The sequence below is a fragment of the Grus americana genome, chromosome 2 (assembly GCF_028858705.1).
Source record: "Grus americana isolate bGruAme1 chromosome 2, bGruAme1.mat, whole genome shotgun sequence".
NCBI classification, from domain to species: Eukaryota; Metazoa; Chordata; class Aves; order Gruiformes; family Gruidae; genus Grus; species Grus americana.
Window position 1 is genome coordinate 43,195,025 of NC_072853.1, and position 21,070 is coordinate 43,216,094.

At 37.7% G+C, this 21,070-nt stretch overlaps 1 protein-coding gene across 10 annotated transcripts in view; it reads right to left on the reverse strand.

Annotated features, from left to right (window-relative positions):
• Positions 1–21,070, reverse strand: part of RP1 (RP1 axonemal microtubule associated) — a 212,701-nt gene that overhangs the window by 80,373 nt on the left and 111,258 nt on the right. For all 10 annotated transcript variants that reach the window (XR_008575914.1, XR_008575913.1, XM_054817077.1 and 7 more), the window contains exons 27-32: positions 14,147–14,301; positions 13,392–13,470; positions 10,201–10,282; positions 8,000–8,055; positions 7,816–7,848; positions 1,728–1,897 (exon numbers count right to left, since the gene is read on the reverse strand). Coding sequence is in view for 8 of the 10 variants with exons in the window: in XM_054817077.1 (XP_054673052.1) it covers positions 1,728–1,897; positions 7,816–7,848; positions 8,000–8,055; positions 10,201–10,282; positions 13,392–13,470; positions 14,147–14,301 (575 nt within the window). In the remaining 2 variants the exon portion in view is untranslated. The remainder of the gene's footprint in view (positions 1–1,727; positions 1,898–7,815; positions 7,849–7,999; positions 8,056–10,200; positions 10,283–13,391; positions 13,471–14,146; positions 14,302–21,070) is intronic.

A 21,070-nucleotide genomic window follows, 5' to 3' on the forward strand; every position in this document is an offset into this window, starting at 1 on the left:
GCCTGCTGCTGCAGTGGGAGAACATGAGCAAAGCTTCTGCATTCTTCTGAATAGCCATAGTAAGAACAAAGAAAGGGAGAGTAAAAAGAAACTGGTTTTTTTAGCTGAACCAGCTAGAGAAGATATGAAGGTATTTATGGAGATATCTGTGAATCCCCAAATGCTTCTTTATATCAGACTTGCTATTCTGATTTCCTAGAATGCCACAAAAACTGTAAAACACTGTAAGCGATGTGGCAAAGAGACAAAATTTCATGCACAGTAAACAATGCTCAAATAGTATTAACTTCTTCATACAAAGCAACAAAACAAGGACACTAATAGCTAAGGGGAAAATGTAGGCACTAACCCAAAGCCAATCCAAAGTATGAACAAGCAGTTAGAAAGCTGTTGGGGTGGAAGCCCAGTACGATGGATATAGTACTATGGTACCTGGGATAGTAGACTATGAGGGATGACCACGACTGACACATAACAACCCTAATTTCTCCTAGCATAATACTCAGTCATTGAAATTAGGCAATCTTAACAAGGAATACATGCCATTTGGGAAACTACCAACAAGTTGGATGTAGCAGAGGTCTGCTTTATGGAATGACGCTTGCCAAAATTCAGCCAGCTGGTGTGGTTGCTCCATACATAGATTCTGCCTCTGTTGACCTCTTCAGTTTATGTCGATGGCTTAGGAAGCTCAGTGTGTTCCCTGTCTGTTTTCTGATAAGCAGCTGCTTTCTTGTCTTTAACAAGTACCATTTATCTTTTCATTTACTCCTCGTAAAGTTCCTAAATTGCTTTAGCTTGTTATTTAAATTAAAAATTCAGCCTGTATCAGGTCATTATGATGGAGCTTTGACAACATTTTCTAAATGTAGTTTTGCCATTGTTTTCAGAATGTTTATTGCAGCCATTGAAAAGTATTCTGAGCTTTATAAAACTGCCTTGAATTGCAAGCTATTTCTCTCATCTCACTGGCTAGAAGCTGCACTGCATGCCAATCAACAGAATTTGCAGTGACTTAGCCTAGAAAGCCAGGACAGAATGTGAACGCTAAAAAGATGCCTCAGATGAATCCTCTCAAAGCAGCAGGATGTGTGTCAGGTGTACAAGGTAGTCAGGACTGTCTTAGGGTTGATTTTAATACTGGCCATGTATATATGCTATTGCTTCAGGGTTCATCACACTTTGATATGCGTGAATGCATTCTCCTGTGGTTTATGATTATCCAGAAAAATCCTCTGCCTGCTGGCCTGAGAGACAGAACTATTTTTGGGGAGAGTGGAGACTGCTTTACAGAGACTGAAATAAAGGAAAGAAACGCCCACTTATGTCCTCAGAGAATGCTGTCCAATCTTCATCTTCTGCATTCTCAAATAATTGTATACTGCCTTTTGTATAAACTGCGACTCAGGAATCTTTAGAGAATTAGAAAAAATGCAAGATTAGCTGATGAATGCAATAAATCACACAAAAGGAACCATTTTTCTCCGTGATACATACACTTGAAGGCACTGAAAAATCAGAGAGGACACTGCAGCTGGCTGCAGTAGAACAGGACTACCAGCAGAAGATAACCCAAGATCTAAAGTTATATCATTCCATCTTTGTAAATAAATACGTCATTTCCTCCAGCCAAACTGACATTCCATATATGTGTGTATATATATATCTTTTGGTTAGAGAGGAATGTCATTATAAACTTTGTATACTACTGTATATTTACGACTTACAATGAATTCATCTGTTGCTCTAGGTAGAAAGCGCACATATCCTGGGGTTTGCGGCGAAAGCAGAAGCTCATCACTTTTGCCCTTTGAGCCATAAATCACAAGGGTCCTTTTACACTCCTGTGGCTCTGGGGAATCTCCATCTGTTTGAACCTGCACTCTCCACTGTTGTGCTAAACAAAATAAAACCATCACATTTTTAGTATCAATGGCAGAGAGTAATGGATGTTTTTGCCATTATTACAACAAAGAATTTAAAGTTTACTATGAACTTATATCACGTTTTATAAAAATAGACAAATAGACATTTCTTCTCTTGAAGATAATTATAACTTAAATAAGACTTGATAAACATAAGACAACTGTTGAAGCGGGTACGCAAGCAGAAATTAACACCAAGGAAACAGGAAAAGGACTATTTGGCTAGGTCTTTGCATTCTTTATAACAAAATAGTTGTTTTAATTGCAGTAATTAATTTAATAAATTTCTGTTCTTAAACTGTTCATATGTAACATGAAAAAGAAAATTAATATTTTGAAAGACTTATATGCGATCCATTTGCAAGAACTGCTGGCTAATATGCAACTAGTTAAACAACGAAACTTAGACCTATTTTTTCAGATTTGTCTAACCTAATTTGTCATGTTCAGTCTGCTCCTTTGTCAGATCGGATCATGCATTAGGGTTGAATCCAAAATTTAGGAAATTCCAAAGAAGTGTTTGCACTGACCTCAGCTCATGGCTTGGGCCTTTCAGAGATTCTTTTTGGTAGGTGACCTGTACTCATAACTTTTGAAGTCCAGAATGCAACCAAGAAGCTACAGAAAACCAATCCAGGTGTGGAAAAAATACCGTGTCTTAGATGGACAGTATAGATTAGAAAATTACTTAACTGCTTGAATGTGAATCTTCCCCTGAATTCAAAAGAATTATTTGTAGAAAAGATGCTTGATCCTGCATGGCAAAGGGAACTTAACAGCAGAAGGAAATCAAAAGCCTATGTTTTGCCTGTGACTGGTACTGTGAGAATATGGCAATTTGCTAATGGGATTCATATAACAGAGAACTATTTTGTAATTGTGTGTAAGCCTACAATGCAATGTCCTGACAAAATAAATTTTGGAATAGTTTAATTCAGAAATAAATTGGATGTGATTCTTTTTCTTATTGTACTGTGTACTTTTTTCCATACCTTTTATTTTCCTCCACCTTGTTGGAGATGGAGATGATTGGGTGAAAACCTGATCTGGTTTTCTTGATTTATTTTTCCCCTGTGTTTCACATTGTTTTCTTTAGCTAATTCTGCTTTCCCTCTTCTTATAGAAGCTTTTTCTGCATTACATCTGACTGTTCCCTGACTGTTCTGGGCTCAGCTACAAAACAGCAGGCAAATACACATCTCACAGTCAGTCTGCTGAGTACCACAGCAGTTGAAAGGATCCTTCCCTCTGAACTCTTTTTTGAGGTCATTTCCAGGAATGAGTCAGATGTAGTATGATGTGGAAGATCCACACTTTGCCTAATGAGGAACTTTTGTTGTTTGATATGTGTGCCAGCCTTCAATTTTATCTCCTTGTGCCAGGCTGGCATGTGGTACCCTTCAGGGTGTCACACTTGGTGAAGTCAAGCATCGTTTGAGCTTCTGGTGTTCCTGAGCACTCCATGTGTTTATGAGCAGATTCGCATTTTTACAAAGACTCCCAACACAGCCCTGAACCTCTTATCCTCTCCAACCACGCCCCATTTTGAAGGCTGTCCCAGGCACACAGCAGAGGGGAAATTAAGATAATTTTGTATTACTGTGTTTCCTAGGTGACCTTTTTTTTTCCTCTCTGTAATGTCCCTCTGCTTCAGGAGACAGCAAGCCCCAAGTTAAGAGAAAGCACTGATGCATAACTGTCTGTTTCTTGCTCATAGAGGCAGCATGTTTAGAGAAGGTATTTCAGGCAAGGTGATTAAATTAATTAATATCCATGATTGTGGTTTTAATGATTATTTCAGAAGAAAGGCTAAGACACCAGTTGGGAGTTTTCCAGGAAATAAATCAGTGTTTAACAGATTTAAGGCCTCTTAGCATCTGTGACTGTTTGTTCTCCTACGTTTACTTTTAATGCTTCTACAATTTGGTAACTGAGCTAACCCAGACTGACGGCATTTTCTGTCAATTCAGCAAATTCATTTAACCTGCTTATGCCAGAACAAGAAAAAAATATTTTGTCTGATATTATATTCACTTAGACAGCTACTTGGTAAGGATAGCTACACCAGACGGGAGACTGATGCCAAATACCTATTGTGTTCAGTGATTATCTCTTTTCAGGATATTCTGAAGTCCTCAGTAAGTTCTGAAAATCAGATAGCTGGGCTTGACTAGGTCATCTTCCGTGTTTCATAGGCATGACCACATTAAAAAAGAGACTTTTCCCCTGATACTACTGAACTGTGTCAGCTTTCTTTCAGAGTGACTAGTGCGTTAATGTATTACTGTACTTTTAGCTTGTGTATAAAGCTACAGCCATTTTCTTTGAGACATCAGTATGACGACTGCTAAAATGAATGGTGAAGGGAAAACAGACTTCTGTGAAAAAAATCTCAGAATTCTCTCTTTTCTAAAATAAAACCCAGGATCTGATTTCACATTACAGGTATGTATCCAGAGATACATTAGAAGCAGGGGCCCTTTTCCTTCCAGAAAGTCTTTTAAACACCAGTTTTGAACCTGAAAGATGCTTGCAGCAAAAATGTGAAAATCAAACCTGCAACGACTTCTGCACATAGCAAACTGGGCAAGGTAAAACATAAAGTCAATATTTTCTAATATAATTCAGAAAACTGAAAAAGGAAAGCTTTTTTCCCTGTTTTTAAAATACAAACAATTTCTTTGTTTTCAGAGGATTGCCACCATTGTTTTTACAATACATTATTCCAGTTTTTTTACGCCAGTGCTTTTTTGGTCTTAAGATCTGGAATGGCATTCACACTTTGCTAGATGTAGGAGTAGATTGCTTACTTCCCAGATACTGTAGAAATTTGTGTTGTCTTGAGGCAGAGCGATCAGTCTGCTTATTTTATTTTCTCAGGAAGTTCAGCCTCCACCTGGCAATATGTACTGTCGTTGCTTTTTAGAAGCAGGACAAATCCATTTACAATTTGGGAATTCTGTGATTGTTTTTACCCCATTAACAAATACTGGCAAAGTAGGGAATAATTTAAAACCAAAGGAAGTCATGGGGGAATTTACAGCATATTTTCTCTGTTCTTATGAATTTTCTATATGCCTCAATACCAACAACCTTGCACAACACAAGAATAACCAACCTAGAAATATCTATTAACTGAACTCCATTCATCAATGTTGAACCATATTTTATGGATCCCCCACAAAAGCCCACAATACCACAGAGCACGCTGCAGACACCACATTACAGGAACCCAGCTCCTTTTAACTGACTGCAGTGTGGACAACATTGGACTATACTATGTCTTGTCTCCTTGCTATGAGAGAAAATCTTTTATTACGTGTTATTATGATACTCCACCTATTTTGAAGCAGAAAAGGAAAAGAGGAAAAGAGAAAATGGAAGATGGAAATAGTAAAGTTTCCCTTCAATGCAGGAAAGTTTTAGGGTGATGTAAAGTCAAAACAACTTCATCATTTGAAAGCTGAGAGCAGCTATCCATCTCCCCTACCAAGGCAATCCTTTTGTCTTTTTCTCTTGCATCAAACATACAAGGTAGAATCAAGAATACAAATAAATCTGTCCTTATGCTTGATTTGCCAAAGCCTCTCTGTAGTCTACAGATGTATAAAGGTTGCTGAGAAAACTTGATATGGGCATACTGCATTTTGGCAGAATCCATAGCCACAGCCAGCAGCAGCATTCACAGGGATCTGGGGTTTATGCTTCATTAAAGCTGGCGTAATGCCTGCCTGCCTGCAGAAGGACTGGGAACCCTCAAGTAACCTACTTTGCAATGATGACTTTCAAAGTCTCTTCTTTGGCTAGGTGGTTGAACAGTTTACTAGCTTTTTCCAGAGAATGAAATTTCTGACCTTCCTGTTTTGTTTTGTAACCTTTGTTATAGATCTTATGTAAACACATTGATCTTATTCTGAAAATCACAAAACACCACTGAATTATGCCAATCAACTTTTCATAGTTTTCCCAGAAGCCCACTTGCAGAGTGCAGCTCGTACATAATATGACCACATGAATGCATAAAACATTGGCTTCCTAACATCAATGCTGCTGCTGTCTCTTATTCAATAAATGTATATTAAATGGAAAGTTTTCGCTTCCACTGTGACTGGAACTGCTTATCACTACTATCTGCTCTACCATGCTACAGCTGCTGGGAGAATTTAAAGCAATTACTTTTTCTTCCAAGACTCTGCATCTCTGGAATTTTCTCTTATCATCTGTAACCCTGGTACTGTGTCATGATGGATGGACACAGAACTGAGACACCTTTCCAAACCTCTTGTGATTGCTACCCTCCTATAAAGCTCAATCTTTTCACATACAAGGTCCCTGAGATAACCAGTACAACGCCACAAATTAAACTGTGAACAATCCTGAGATCAGTCCTGCTTACCATCTTTTTTACATAAGGCATAAAAGCACAATCTCTCACCTACCTCAGTTCCTCATTGGAATGAACCCCTGGGTAAAGAAAAGATGGCTAAAGAGCAATTTGAGCTAAGCTGATGCATAGCTAATTGGCAGAATAGCTCCTAAAAATGTTTTTCTCCTCTATATCTTCATATTCAGAATGTCTGATCTCAACATAAGAAATCAGCAGACACTCTTTAGGTCCTCCTGGACATTTTGACAGTGTGACATTTCACAAACTGATTAAGAATAAGCCACTCCTTTCTCCTCATAATCAATATATAGTGTCTAACAGCTCTTGACATGCACTGATTCTCAGTCTGTGCATCTGTGCCTGCTTATTATAGCACAATAAAGAAAGAAGCTGCACTGGAAAAAAAAAACTTAGATTAGTAGTAAAATATAGTCTATTTTCCGAACATAAGGTGAAATAGATATTATGGCTGCATCTCTGAACTATGCACTTAGCAGAATGCAGAATCCAATTCCAAATCACTCTTGTGAAAATCAAATTTCTCTGTGTGAAAGCTTTTACTTACCTGAGTTAATCAGTCTCCTCTTGTCAAACTTCTGTTGCCATGGAACAATAAAGTTGTTGGCTAAACCGTTTGATTGAATGCAAACGATTTAATTTTCACTGGAACTGGAATTAGATCGAGAGACCAGGACTCATCCTACAGAAGGCAAGTCACTGTTTCCAGAGCCAAATGTAAATGCTACTTTTATTACTTTAGTTTCTCCCATGCAGTTCCCAGACACAGTTACACAGAATAGGCATTTGCAGTTAAATGTTCATAAAGATATTTGAGTCAATCTGTTTCTCTTTTCTGGTTAAGGAGAAACACAGAGATAGCATCTCAAATTTTAAACATTTGGGAGGTACTAGTGTGTTACAGTGATGGGGCTGTCTTTGTAGGTGTAAAAACAGACAGCTGATTGGGTAGATTTTTATTAAAATCTTTTTACTAATTCAAGGAGATTTAGCCAACTGAATGCATACACTACATTTAGCTTCACTAACGGATTTGGAGTTTAAGCCTGCATTATTTCTGGCTACTTCAGGAATACCCTGATGGATTTTGACCTGAAAATGCTTCCACTGACACTTCATAACACATTTTTCAACTTGATGATGTTTGCTAGGGGACCTGTCCCCATGTATTAAATGACAGTGACACTGGGATAAACAAAACAACACTTGAATCTCTTCTCACAGGAATTCCTGGCTGATTTCAGGACAGAATAGTATAAACACGAAGAAAATCAGAAATGGTTTATGAGCAGCATGTTTTTCTCAATTATCTATAAAGGCCCAGTTCTTTCTGTAAACCACTGCCAGCCAATTTGTCTTCATTTTCTCTCATGGTTGATAGTTTACATATACGATGAGGACACTTGCTCACATATTTGTCACTTAACACTGATTTGCAGATTAAATTCAAACAGCAAAAACAATGGTGTAGAAAACTACTCTTACCTTTAAGGAATGCCTTCTGTGAATTGCCATCGTCTAAAATATGAACAGAAAAAAAAATATGTGAATAAGCTTTATTATCACTTCTTAAGTTACGGTCTTACTCGGAAGGGTTCTTCAGTAATAACTAGGCATTAAGTATACACTATATTGTTATAACATGAATTTTCTTTAACAAAATACTTACTAATGGCAGTTAGCTCCCTCTCAGTTTTCCCATCATCTTGATATTCATCTAGCCATCTTTCATTGCAAAAACAAAAATAATAAGATTAATAACAATTATCAGTATATTACAAGTAAGGACAATTACCTTCTCTCTCCAACAACATTTTTTGTACTTTTTTTATCAAATTATGCCTTTAAACTACAACCTAGATTGAATTTTCTTTTATACATTCATCATAGTTGGCCTTATTCATATTAAGAGATTTTGGCTCACTCTGCTGCAGGCAAACAGGAATTTTCATGGCAGCTGTATGAAGTACTATAGTACTGTATGAAATACATTCTATGAAATGCTAAGTATTTACAGGATCAGAGACTCAATTGTACATTTGGGGGATTATATAACCTGCAGTAGTTACTTATAGTCATTGTACTTAAAATGATTTATAACCCCTGCAAGTCTGGAAGTTTCTAAAGCTTCTGTAGATCTGCAGCAATGAACTGAACTTCTCTTTTATTTTCCTTTTCTTTTATACTGACGAATTTAAGGATCTTTCCTGCAATATCATTTCACTACAAACATACCTCCTCCATACTCTTCAGTTGATCCCCCTTGCTGATATAGTGACACTTTAATGTCTTTAACAATCATCTCATTTATTTAAAAATAAATAAATTCATGCTCCCTATCAAATTCTATTTTATGGGCTCCTTGTTGATGTTGCAATTGTTTAAACCCAAGAGTCCATAATATATTTCACTTCTTGTATATAACAAAACTATGAATAAATCTCATATGCGTGAAGTCTAAACTCCACTGTATTTCAACTATTGTTGCAATAAATAGCTTGATTAACTTTTGTGAGCTCTCTCCTCATTCCCTCCTAAGAAACAAAAGATCACTAGCAGTTTCTAAAAATAGGATGTAAACTTTGACACATTGGCAGCACACTTACACTGCAGGCAAACAATGACAAGACTCCTCTAGTTCTATATATAATATCTCTAATCTTTTTCTAAGAGCTTAATAATTTTTTTTTTGACAAAGCAGTTTTATAGAGAGCCCAAGTGTCTTCACTAAGTATCCCTCCCTTTAGAGAAGTCTCATAAAATCTCCCTGTAATTAAAGAAACAATTCTCTCTCATCTACTCTTCCAATAACCATCCTTAATACACACCAAACCAACTTAAAAGCTTAATAGCCAAAAAGGAAAACTAAACCAAAAACCTGATCATTGGAATAATAGTTCTGAGTGGAGTAAATGGTTCTTAGCAAGTCATTTCCAGGAACCTTGCTAACTGAAACCCTGGGGTTTTTTGTAAATAGGTAGGGTTCCTAGAGGAGGACAGCTGTCATTACTGAACCCCTAAAGATTTTCAAGACTTTAAGGCACAGTTCCCAAAATAACCTGGAAACTATTTCAGCCATGTAACCCAAACTCATAAATTCCAGAAACCATATACTACAGACTATAATTAGCTAGATCTAAATTACAATTCTTCATATTATTTCTATTGTATTAAATATACTAATATAGAAATAACACCCAGAAATCCTTACTTTCATCTATTTGCTTATTTTATGGGTTTGGGTGTGGGTTTTTTTCTGTTATAGCCATATGATTCAACTCAATGACTGCTAAAAGTTCAGGTTGCAGTTGCCTCAGGTAATAAAAAATTTGGAAAAATAGGCTGTTTAGTAATTGTTAGAACTGAGAGTGTCAACCATTTTCCAATTTGGCCCATAACAGCAAAATTCTAGACCTAGTAAGACGGACAAGTAGAGATTTACTAAATGAATGGAAATATTCTCCTTTAGGTCTTTCCAAAGATTTCCAGGTTGTATATAAGGTTTTCAGTGACTGAGAAAGAGAAACTGAGCAAAATCAGTACAGCTAGATCTTTACACATAATACTTTTTAAAAGATTGAGAACTGAAGGCTTATTTCTTTTCATATGGTCTCTGTATAATTTAAATAAAAGATCAATGCACCTTTTCTCCTATTCAATATTTGGGTTTGGGCATTAGGCTATGACTGCCTCCTATACCAATACAGCACCTTCGTTCTTTGTCTTCAATGGCAAAATTTTGCATTCCTTGCATGTTGAAAGACTCGGGCATTGCTCATATATCTAGGTGATATGCACATGCCTGTTCTGCATTTTTTTCCTTAGGTTGCTGGCAGTGTAACAAATTCTTTTTCTCCATGAATGGCATACCTATTACAAGGAAATACAACCTCCCGAGCTTCCTTTCCTTCATTATGTTTGATGACAATCTTATCCAGGAACCATCCATTGCCTGTGTTAAAATGAAAAAAGTTTATCATGTGAAATAATGCAATTTTTTAAATAAAATTAAAGGGAAAAGCCCAGATTATCTTTTTCCAGAAGAAACACGTCATATTAAGACAAATAATATGCTCAGCTAAATAGGTAAGATATATTAACAGAATGAAAGCTTTATTATTCTGTGTCTCTTGTGAGAGGTACAATGTTAATGCTCCTCTGCCTTGCTCTGTTTTAATTTTAAGAAGGGTGTTGTTTTTTTCCTTGGAGACAAGTATAAGCATACACCTGTGAACCGCCAATATCATTCACATCCCAGCCTACATCTTTTGATTCCTTGTGATCAGGTACAAGAATGTTGAGACAAATCTGTTTATGCAGTTAACTGAGATCTCTGTGAAAGCTGGAAATTTTGGTCCTCTGTGAGTGAAGTTTTTATTGCATATATATAAGCGTATTAATTAACAAATCATTAAGACTACCCCTTTTATTTGCAAGTGGACTGGGGCTGCAGCTTTGGAGGGGCTTTGCATGTCTAGGTACCGGTAACTGGGAAAACTGAGGATCGAATGATCCAGGGCCAGCGACTGGATAGGCTGAACGTCTAAGGCCAGCAACCGGAGGCCTTATACATCCATACTGTGTATATATTTGCCACTGATGGACTGATCAGCTGGAGAGGGCACCAGGATAAGGCCATTGGTGCTGTCTGTGTGCGTGTGACTGCCGAGGTCCTGTCCGTGTTGATCTGCGTGGCAGGCCAAGTGCATACATATATGTATTTTATAAATGTGTTTGTGTGTGTGCCTACTGGGAACACGTACTCAGCCTTGCTACTAGTGGGACCTGCGGGCATGGAGCTGTGCAGCCTCACTTCTGTCAGGCTCCTGAGTTCCTCCTCGCCCTAACAGCAGTAACCACTGCCACATCCACGCTGATCTCTTAGATCACTTCCAATAACCATCCTAGTGACTGGTACAGTTCTCCTGCGAAGCCCTTTTCACATATACTGTTCTCACTGTGACTGCACCACTCACAACTTGTCATATTGCTCACGAGGTTTTTCCTGACTCATACCATTATTTATCAGCACATCGTAGCAAACCAGCATGAGGGATGTTTTGGTCAGAAGCAGACAACTGTCCTATTTATTCTCGTGCTCTGCCTCCCTGGCTGCATCTGAGTCTGGAAGTCCCCAAAAAGGGGACTTCCAGCAGTCTCTGTCCCATAGGGGCTTGCCCAGGCAGTGCATGGAGCAGAATCACATTTCCCCTTCAAGACTTCAGGCCCAGGACACTCTGTAAGCTTCTTCTGTCACCCTCCTATACCTCAGATGCTCTTTCATTGGAAGGAGGCCACTAGCCTGACCAAGATTCACCAGCAATCAGGCAGGTCACTTTGAAACAGGCCAAAAAAGATGAAAGGCACTGCTTCTGTAAATGTACAGGTATGTATGGAAGATTTCTACAAAGAAGGTTCTTTCAGCAGATAAGACACATCATCTAGTGACTCACACCTGACCAATGCCAAAACCCTGCTGTCTAGGACAAAATTCCTTTTCTTTCCTCATTCACAGTGGCTGTGGGAGAAGATCTATGCTCTGCAGTCTAGGAACCCCAAAAGAAAGCATATGCTCCACGATCCTTTTAAGACAGTCTCCAAATCAAGACTAAAGACGTTCTGCCCTATCACTCAGGCAAGTGATAAGATTAGAAAAAAGGGCAGCCCCACCTCTAAAGGAATCATCTGTTCTCCCTCTCAACCCCAAAACATTGGGTCTCTAGATGACCTCTCTCCTGACTCACCATCCTTTTCCAGCTCTCAACCCCCCAGCCAGGCTTATCTTGGGTTAGTTTTGGATACAGTTAGAAAGAGGTCTGTGAGATCTGTCTGTGCTGAGTACAATGAACAATCATATTAATTACTGAGGCATAAATTTTTTATACATAGAATTCAATCCATTGTCCTGTTTAGACAAAAACACAGATTTTGAACTCCATTGTCAAAGAACAGTTTAAGATAGCTGAGTCTGGTTGCACATTTGTAATGCTGATCCTGTGATATGGCTATGATGCTTATTAAAGGAGAGATGAGGGAAGAGAGTATGGTATGGCGTCCTGGGGCATAGAGTGTAGGTAGGCTCTACCACACTGCCTTCTGTGTTGTGTCTTGGCCTACTAGGATGGGAAACTCTCAGATATGCAATCATCCATATTGCTGAAGGCAGCAAACTCTAGAGAACTACAAAGATAAGAAGAATCAAGTTCACATCCTATACCAAGGCTGCACTAATAAGCCTACTTCTGTAACAGTCACAAGTCTGCTCAGAGCCTTAGACAATACAGTTAGCAAGATGGCTGTTGCTTGAGGCCATTTCAGAACAGAGTAGGGTAAAAGTGTTTTTCTCATCTATTATCAGTGTGGCCCTGAACTGTTTTAAAAATCTTTCTCTTCGCTTGGCTTCTTCATAACCACTAATCTGCAAACATATTTCCAGTGTTTACATCTTCGGTACTTTTAAATGCGAGCTTTCTCGTCATTTAGATCATTTCAGGGATGCACATCTCAAAGGCCTGTATGAAAAAATCATCTCATCACAAAATTATCTCTTCTTTTTCTGAAAAACCTACAAGCTGAAATCAATGTCACTCACTGGAGCAGCTCCACATTGACTTGCACAGATTAAATAAATAACAAAATCTTCTACCGTTGCCCAAAGCAGCAAGGACATTATGCTACTCCAAATTTGATTGGTAGTAAAGAAGGTATTGAATATCTTTAATTCTGTTCTGGCCAGTCTTCACTCTGTTTAATGAAGGACTGTTTTACCTGTGTAAGCAACACTTTTGTGAGTTTTCTATGTGCAAATAAATAGTGCTTTCTTATAAATAAACTTGAAAACAAAGAGTGGAATGACTGTATTTGACATTAAACTCATGTCCTTTTTGCTGTCCATTACCAATGCTTTTCACCATCCCATCACAGTGACCAGTCTGTGGGAAGACTTTTTATCACCGCAAGACCTTCTGTCACATTTTGTATGAAGGATGAAGGATAAATAAAGTGCATTGTGTTTAAAAAGGACTTGAAAACAGATTGGTCTCTAGGAAGTTAAATCCTACCTGGACCAGCTCCATCATGGCTAATCAGAACTTTCTCCAAGTCTCCCAGTGAGACAGCCTTTATGTAGAAAATATCCATCTGTGGAACCATACAAGGAAAATGATAAAGGTCTTTAACACAGCTATTCCTTTGACTGCCACAGTATAGAATAGGGGGCTTTTTTCTTTTTTTTTTTCTTTTTTTTTCCTTTTTTTTTCCTTTTTTTTTTTCCAAAATGAATATTGGTCCTGGCCGAACAGAGAGGATCTTTTAAAGCTTTTTAACGTGAAAAACACTTTAAAATTACTCCACAGAGACAGCACTTGATTTCTTTAGCATGACACAAGGTTCAGTTACAAAGAATTATTTGGTCATCTCTTTACTACATTTTCTAGTCCTATCTGCTTCATCAGGATTGGAAAACACACTTGGGAATAAGGATTTAGAACTTGATTGAAAAATTCACAGTGATCTATTCAGGAGAACAAAAATGTTATTGTTACCATTTTACCTATATGTGCAATATAAATAACCAAGAGTACTCAAATTCCACTATCCAATACTCTCAGTAAATGATTAATCCAAAATCAGCAGATAAAAATTATTCATATGATGTAACTCTGTAAATAATTTTGAATACATAAAATATGTGAGAAAATGGCAAACTGCTTGAAAAAAAATTTGTAAATAAAAAGATTTTTACACTTCTTGAAGAAACAGTTTGCTAACCATAATTTACTCCTATTGATCAGAAGTAGCAATGGTTTTACTTCACCTGTCCTTGTCGGAATTTTACATTATTATTCTTAGATCTATGGAGCCTCCTTTTGCCAGCATCTCCTCTTGTCCCAAGGAGGTTGATATAAACATTAGAATCTGTTTCAGCACCAAGTTTATCACCCGTGTATACGTGGACCTCATACACCAACACTAGAAAAAGAAAAAGCTTGAAATTATCCTTGTAGTTTGCACATGATTCAAAAGCTTTCTCATCAAAATTTTGCTGGAAGACTGTCCTGACTTCGAAGTTTGCAAGTACCAACAGCTATCCATGCGTTTGTCACTTCCAGGTTCAAGCCTTGTAATTCTCTGCACAAAAATATGAAAATAACACACTTTTAAAAAGACGCATTATGCTGAGTATAGCTGTGCATTGCTCAGCAAAGCAGCCCATCAAGCAAGTGTTCCCTAGTGCTCCATTTTCTTCTCTCACTCCCTGTTGAGTATTCACAATTTCAGGACCTAATTCACAAAGTCTTTCTTGGCAAGTTATCTGCAGATCACTTAACTGTGCCTAGTCATGGTCTCAAATAATAGCTATATTTCACTGGTACCAAGGCATTTTCAACCTCCAGATTTGTACAAACCAGAATTTTCTGGGTGGTTAACCTTAATTTCATCTTAAAAGGAGACTAGCAGTCACAAATCCTAGGGTTTTTAGATTTTCACCTCACATACGATGGGTGAGCCGATGAATGGACTCCCTTGTCAAGAAAAATAGGATGCTGAACTTGCATTTGAAGGTTTCAACATTTATCACTAGTGGATGCTAAAACTTTACAAACAGCTCTCTGTTACAATACAGTTACAACTTTTTAACGCCTCTCCTTCTAGTCTAGACCAAAGTCTGACACACAAAAATATTCACTTATCTTCAAAGAATTTTGGAATATAATTTTGCACCACATTAATATTATCTTTATAATTACCCAGATATGCAAACTTCTTTTAAAAATAAATATTTGTCATAATCACATACTATTATATTTCATTTCAGTTTTTCTTATTATGACTTTTTTTTAAAAAAGCCTGTTTACATCTGAATGGCAATTTTTCCACGCAGTGTTTATATTCTAATCACAGCTGGCCATTTCTGCTGCTATGTAGTAGATCACAGAGGAGGTTACTGTTTCACTAATGGGTAATTTTAATAGTTCTTGGGAGTGATGAAAGGTAGTAGTAGCCCTAACAAACACAATTAAACACTACTTTTAGGAAGGAACTAAGATGAAAACAGAAAGTTATAACAAAATGCTTGAAACTGGACAATATTCTACAAAACCTAATTAAAATAATATTACTCTTAAACCATCAAATAGCTAGTAAAATCTGATATTTCATAAATTTTTAATTCACTGGACCCTAAGGCAGCTTATAAAACTCAAACATCATGTCATCCACCATCACTGAAGAAAAGTTATTTCTGATTCCCAGTGGAGAAGCTAAACTAGTAGTAAAATAATGCTGCAAATACTTAAAGGAAAAAAATAGCCCCACATACATTAAAAGATAGGAAGGAAATGTTGATAGATAGACTGTATGCTTAACCAAATTAGGATGTTTCTTTTAATCTGTATAAAATTATTCTAAACTGGCAGAGACAGTGTATCCAACTCTTTATCACTATTACAGCTGTGACAATAGGAGTGGTGTCCCTTGATCGGTTTTATTATTTTCTGTAACTGCAAGCATTCATCATTGCAGCTCTCATATCCATGCACGAATACACCAACACAGCCTGGGATATATAATTGATCTTGATAATACACAAACATCTTCAAAAATTTGGCAGAGCCTTATAAAAACTAGTTTCAAGGTTTTTAACATAAAAACATCACGTTAAAACAAATGGTAGATATGAATGGCAAATAACAAAGATAAATGGACCTGATAATTAGCATAATTGAGGTATATATCCTAATGACATTTTATATCATAAGTCTTAGTATAATAACAACCGTGTGCAGATTAGCAGCAGAACAATATAAGACAAGAAATTAGCCAAAGGACAGAGGATAATGGGTGACAGCAAACTGTGAAAGGAAACGTGCAACAAAACAACAAGCCACACTGATCATGCAGGGGCAGATTGTTTCACAGTGTGGAAGGAGAGAGGTCACATTTCCAAAAGAAAACCTAACAAACACATACATTCATCTGTGACCAGCCATTTGAATAATGGGGCTGGACTATCCATGGAGCAAGGCACTGGGGATTAGTAAAAGCAGTAACATATCAACATGAAGTTTTCCATGGTTTTTACATTCTTACATTCTCAGTTTTGAAAAAGCAAAACATCTGTGGGAGCTAAGGAAAGGGTATAGACTGTTTATGTTATGACTGCTGATATACAAAGATTGGTATCCGTATTACTTACACCTACAAGTAATTTCCATGATCAAAACTGCAAAATTTAAGTAACTGTAAGCACACTTTTAAAGCATATTCAAGGCTTTTTTTAAGAAGCCCTTTAACAGTAAATGATTACAAGAAGAAAATACCAACAAGTTCTTTCATTTCTGGAGGGAGATGAAACCAAATGTATTAAGTACAGGACACAAGAACAGAATAAGAGATAATTATAACACAACACAAAGATATTAACAGATAAATAAATGATAGTTCCTTTTGTAGCACTGTGCATCTCTGTGGTAACCAGAGAGATGATAATGATCTAATCAAATACAGCTTTCTATTGCTACAAGCCTAAATAAATCAGTCTGAAGTAGAAAACATGCACATGTTGAAATGTGAAGAACTGGAAAATATTTTCCATAGCTCCTTGTGTCTATACATCCCTCACCGTCTGGAAAATGTTAGGTCTGGCATTTATTTAGGCTACACAATCTGTGTTATTTATAAAGGAACCTTCTTAACAAAAAGACCAGTTTGTGCTTTAAATTTTTGTGCAAATTAACAATACGGACTGCTATATTAGGATAATAAATGGAATGTTCATTTCCCTTAACTCGGGTGTATGTTACAATGTATTTTATAGGAAACACACAAAAAATTAAGCAACAAAAATATTCTCCAAATCCTACTGTATGTGCCTACTCAGAACATGCCACTATACAGAAATGCTTGGACATTCATATAAACATTCGCTAAATGGATTGCGGATGTTAAGCCTTTTCTGTACAAATGGAAACCTAGGCACAGACCAGCTTGAGTGGATGCAATTTTTTTTCAAACTTTGTCAGGAAGTTCCTCTAGATTGCAGAACAGTTACAAAAGGTGCTCATGAAAATGGCTCCTGAGCTACAGATACCTTAAATATAAGAACAAGAAGGACGATGAACTCTGTAACAGGAAAGACAAGGTGCACCAGTGGTTTGATGAGCACAGGGGACAGATACAACCAAATCTCAAGAATGAACCTACCAGTTGGATGTGCTGCTGAGACGGCAAGACTCACCGTACATGAAATTTGCCTGTTTGTAGCTTTCTGTATATTGTTCACAAAACACATTTTTTGTGTATAGAGTAAAATAAAAAGACCTTAGAAAATATGTTCAGCCTCTGTGACTCTGGTTTAATTTCCTCTGATAAACTGACCTACTCTAAGGCCCCCAACTGCTGCCACATCTGAAATGGAGTGCTGCTGCAGTGCAGTAAGAAAAAGCCATCCCAAACTTGAGAACCGGAACTCTGTGGCCCGTTCCTCTTTTCTGTAGTAGCAATTTCATTTTACTGCATGCTGACTTAGTGAAACCACACCAGCTGAAAAGTGGGGTGACAAAGCAGAGACGTAGGCCCATAAGGAAAAAAAAGGAAAGAAAAGGTTGAAATTATATCATAAAACCAACCACTCAACAGAAGTCAGGGAATATTGTTTAAGCATTATGAGGGACCTGTTTGACTCACATCTAGGCATCTGTCTAATGTGGGGCACATCAAAGTAATAGAAGAAATATCTTGAAAAACACAATAGCTTTGATAAAGGATGTAACAGGATTAATTAATACAAAATAGGAAAAAAGCCCCAGCTAGCACACACTAAAAAAGAAAATGACCTTTCAGAAAATGAGTGATTGAAATCTTCAAATTGCTAACAGAGTAACTTTATATAAGCTCTATAATCAAACAGAAAACTCTGAGACATGGATGCATGGATGAAACAGTTAAAATAAGGGAGGTAAAATGTTTTCAGGCAGAGGTAGGGAGCTTCTACAAGGCTCCATGCAAGACAGACATTAAATCAGTATAATGACTATGATTAAAAAAAAGGCATATTGAACATACTATAGGAGTCACTGAGCAGTCAAGTGTACAAGTACTAAATTTATACTTGCTCAGTTCATAAAAATGCTACTACTGCTACCTCTTGAGATGTTATCATGACATTTTAGGTGTTTTTTTAAGTCCCAAGTCAAGCTTCTGGCATCTATTGAGAACATGAACTTCCTGGAATACAAGGGAGAGAGAAAGGAAGTTTTGTTTCTCTGGTTCTGAAGAAAAGGTAACCTAAGGGCATACTAAGGGCAACAGAATGCAAATGAGAGAATTCTTTTTCCAGACTTCTTATTCTGGGTACCAGAATCAGGGTTTCCAGTATAGAAGGCTGGTGTATTCCTGATCATTCACCAATGAAAAGAGTTAGTTTGGCCCCAATGTGCAAGCACAGTATATAATTCTCATTTCCTTCTGAAGGAATAATGTACAGAATTCAGTGACTTATGACATTTTCCTTTGGAAAATATAAACACTAACCAAGAATTGCAGCTTGCTTTGCATTAAAGACTAAGTTAATATTTTGATATGTTTTGGGAGAAGAAAATAAACCTGGTAGAATTAAAGAAGAATTTATTGGTAAGAATAAGAAAATGAAAGTTTTCACTGCAGAAATATTGGTCGTCTTCTGCTGAATTAGTATAAACTACTGGCCCATTATCAATTCTTTTCAAAGTAATTCTACCAAAAGAAAAGTACAGTCATTATTTTAGAATTCTAGTTAAGAACAGATTAATTCAAGATAAATATCACCTATTACTCAAAGTGCATTAGGTAAGCTTTCTCCCCACTACAGCTGTCTGAGCCTAATGACGCTGGTGTGCCTTCAACAGCACATTAGTTTAAATCAAGAAACTGAATCCCCTGGTTGGGCCTCCTTACCTCTTTCTGGTTTGCAGCATGGAGTGATTTTAGAGCAAAAAAATAGATTCTTTTTGGATGAAACTAGACCAGAGGATATGTTCCAGTAACACCAATGATGACAATCTTGCCACAAATTTGCAGTCAGTCCATGGGAACACGCTAGAACAGGCCCAGAGTAACTTCCCTCTAAACGCACGTAATGAGGACATTGGAGCCGTAGCTCATTGGATTTTTAGCACCAACTGCTTCACTGCGCAAATCCACTCCCATCAGGCCGCTAGTGTAAACAGACAAATTGGCCAAAGAACACAAAACCTAGTGAGATGGTAAATGATATACAACATTAAAATTGTTTCTACTTAGTCCTCCCTTAATGATAGTGATCCAAGATATTAGTACAGTATTACACAGTAATAAAAAGGTTCTGCCTTTTTTTTTTCCATGTGACGTACCTGCTTGAATGAAGCCGTCATTTTGGCTTGATTTGTTAAACAGCAAGATTGAATCTTTGTCATGTGGTTTTATCATTTGGTATTTACCGCCCAGTTTGCACAAATAGTGTTTGGCATTTTGCCGAGACAGAAGGGTAAAGATACAGATTGGTGTGGTGTTAAGGCTAAAAGGGAACAATTTCTTACTGGTTTATAGCAGTTAAGAGGCGTTATTTTCCTCAGAAGTGATGCGTACGTTGAGGACACATGGGCCCATGAGAATCTCATGAAGTTCAACAAGGCCAAGTGCAAGGTCCTGTAGATGGGTTGTGGCAATCCCAAGCACAACTACAGGTTGAGCAGAGAATGGACTGAGAGCAGCCCTGAGGAGAAAGACCTGGGGGTGTTGGTGGAGGAGAAGCTCAACATGACCTGGCAGTGTGCACTTGCAGCCCAGAAAGCCAAACACATTCATGGCTGCATCAAAAGAAGTGTGACCAGCAGGTTGAGGGAGGTGATTCTACCCCTCTACTCTGCTCTTGTGAGACCTACCTGGAGTATTGTGTCCAGCTTTGGGGCCCCCAACATAAGAATGACATGGAGCTGTTGGAGTGAGTCCAGAAGAGGGCCACAAAGATGATCAGAGGGCTGGAGCACCTCTCCTGTGAGAACAGGCTGAAAGAGTGCAAGGGTTGTTCAGCCTGGAGAAGAGAAGCCTCCAGGGACACTTTATAGCAGCCTTTCAGTACCTGAAGGGGCCTACAGAAAAGCTGGTGAGGAACTGTTTACAAGGGCATGTAGTGATAGGAGGAAGGGTAACGGCTTTAAACTGAAGGAGGATAAGTTTAGGTTAGATATAAGGAAGAATTTTTTTATGATGAGGGTGGTGGAACAGGTTGCCCAGAGAAGTTGTGGATGTGCCCTCCCTGGAAGTATTCAAGGCCAGGTTGGATGGGGCTTTGGGCAACCTGGTCTAGTGGAGGGTGTCCCTGCCCATGGCAGGGGGGTTGAAACTAGGTGATCTTTGAGATCCCTTCCAACCCAAACCATTCTATGGTTCTATGGTTCTATGATAAATACAAAAACACTGTTAGGTGAAGGGACTTCAATTAGAATTACAATTATAAGGCTTTCCAACCTCCACCTCCATTTACTCCTGCTATTTGGAGCAATAGTCTAAAAAAATATATGGGAATATTCTTCATAACATGTAAGAAAATGATCAGCTTTGCAAAAGCACACTTACTAATTAACTTTACAATAGGAAAGAGAAACTTGACTATTTAACAAAGCAGTTGGTGTTTCCTGAGTGATTAAGCAGGGATGCAAATTGTGTAGAAATAATGCTTGAGTCATTACCGTTTGCTTTGGTCATCTTTTGCACTGTTTCA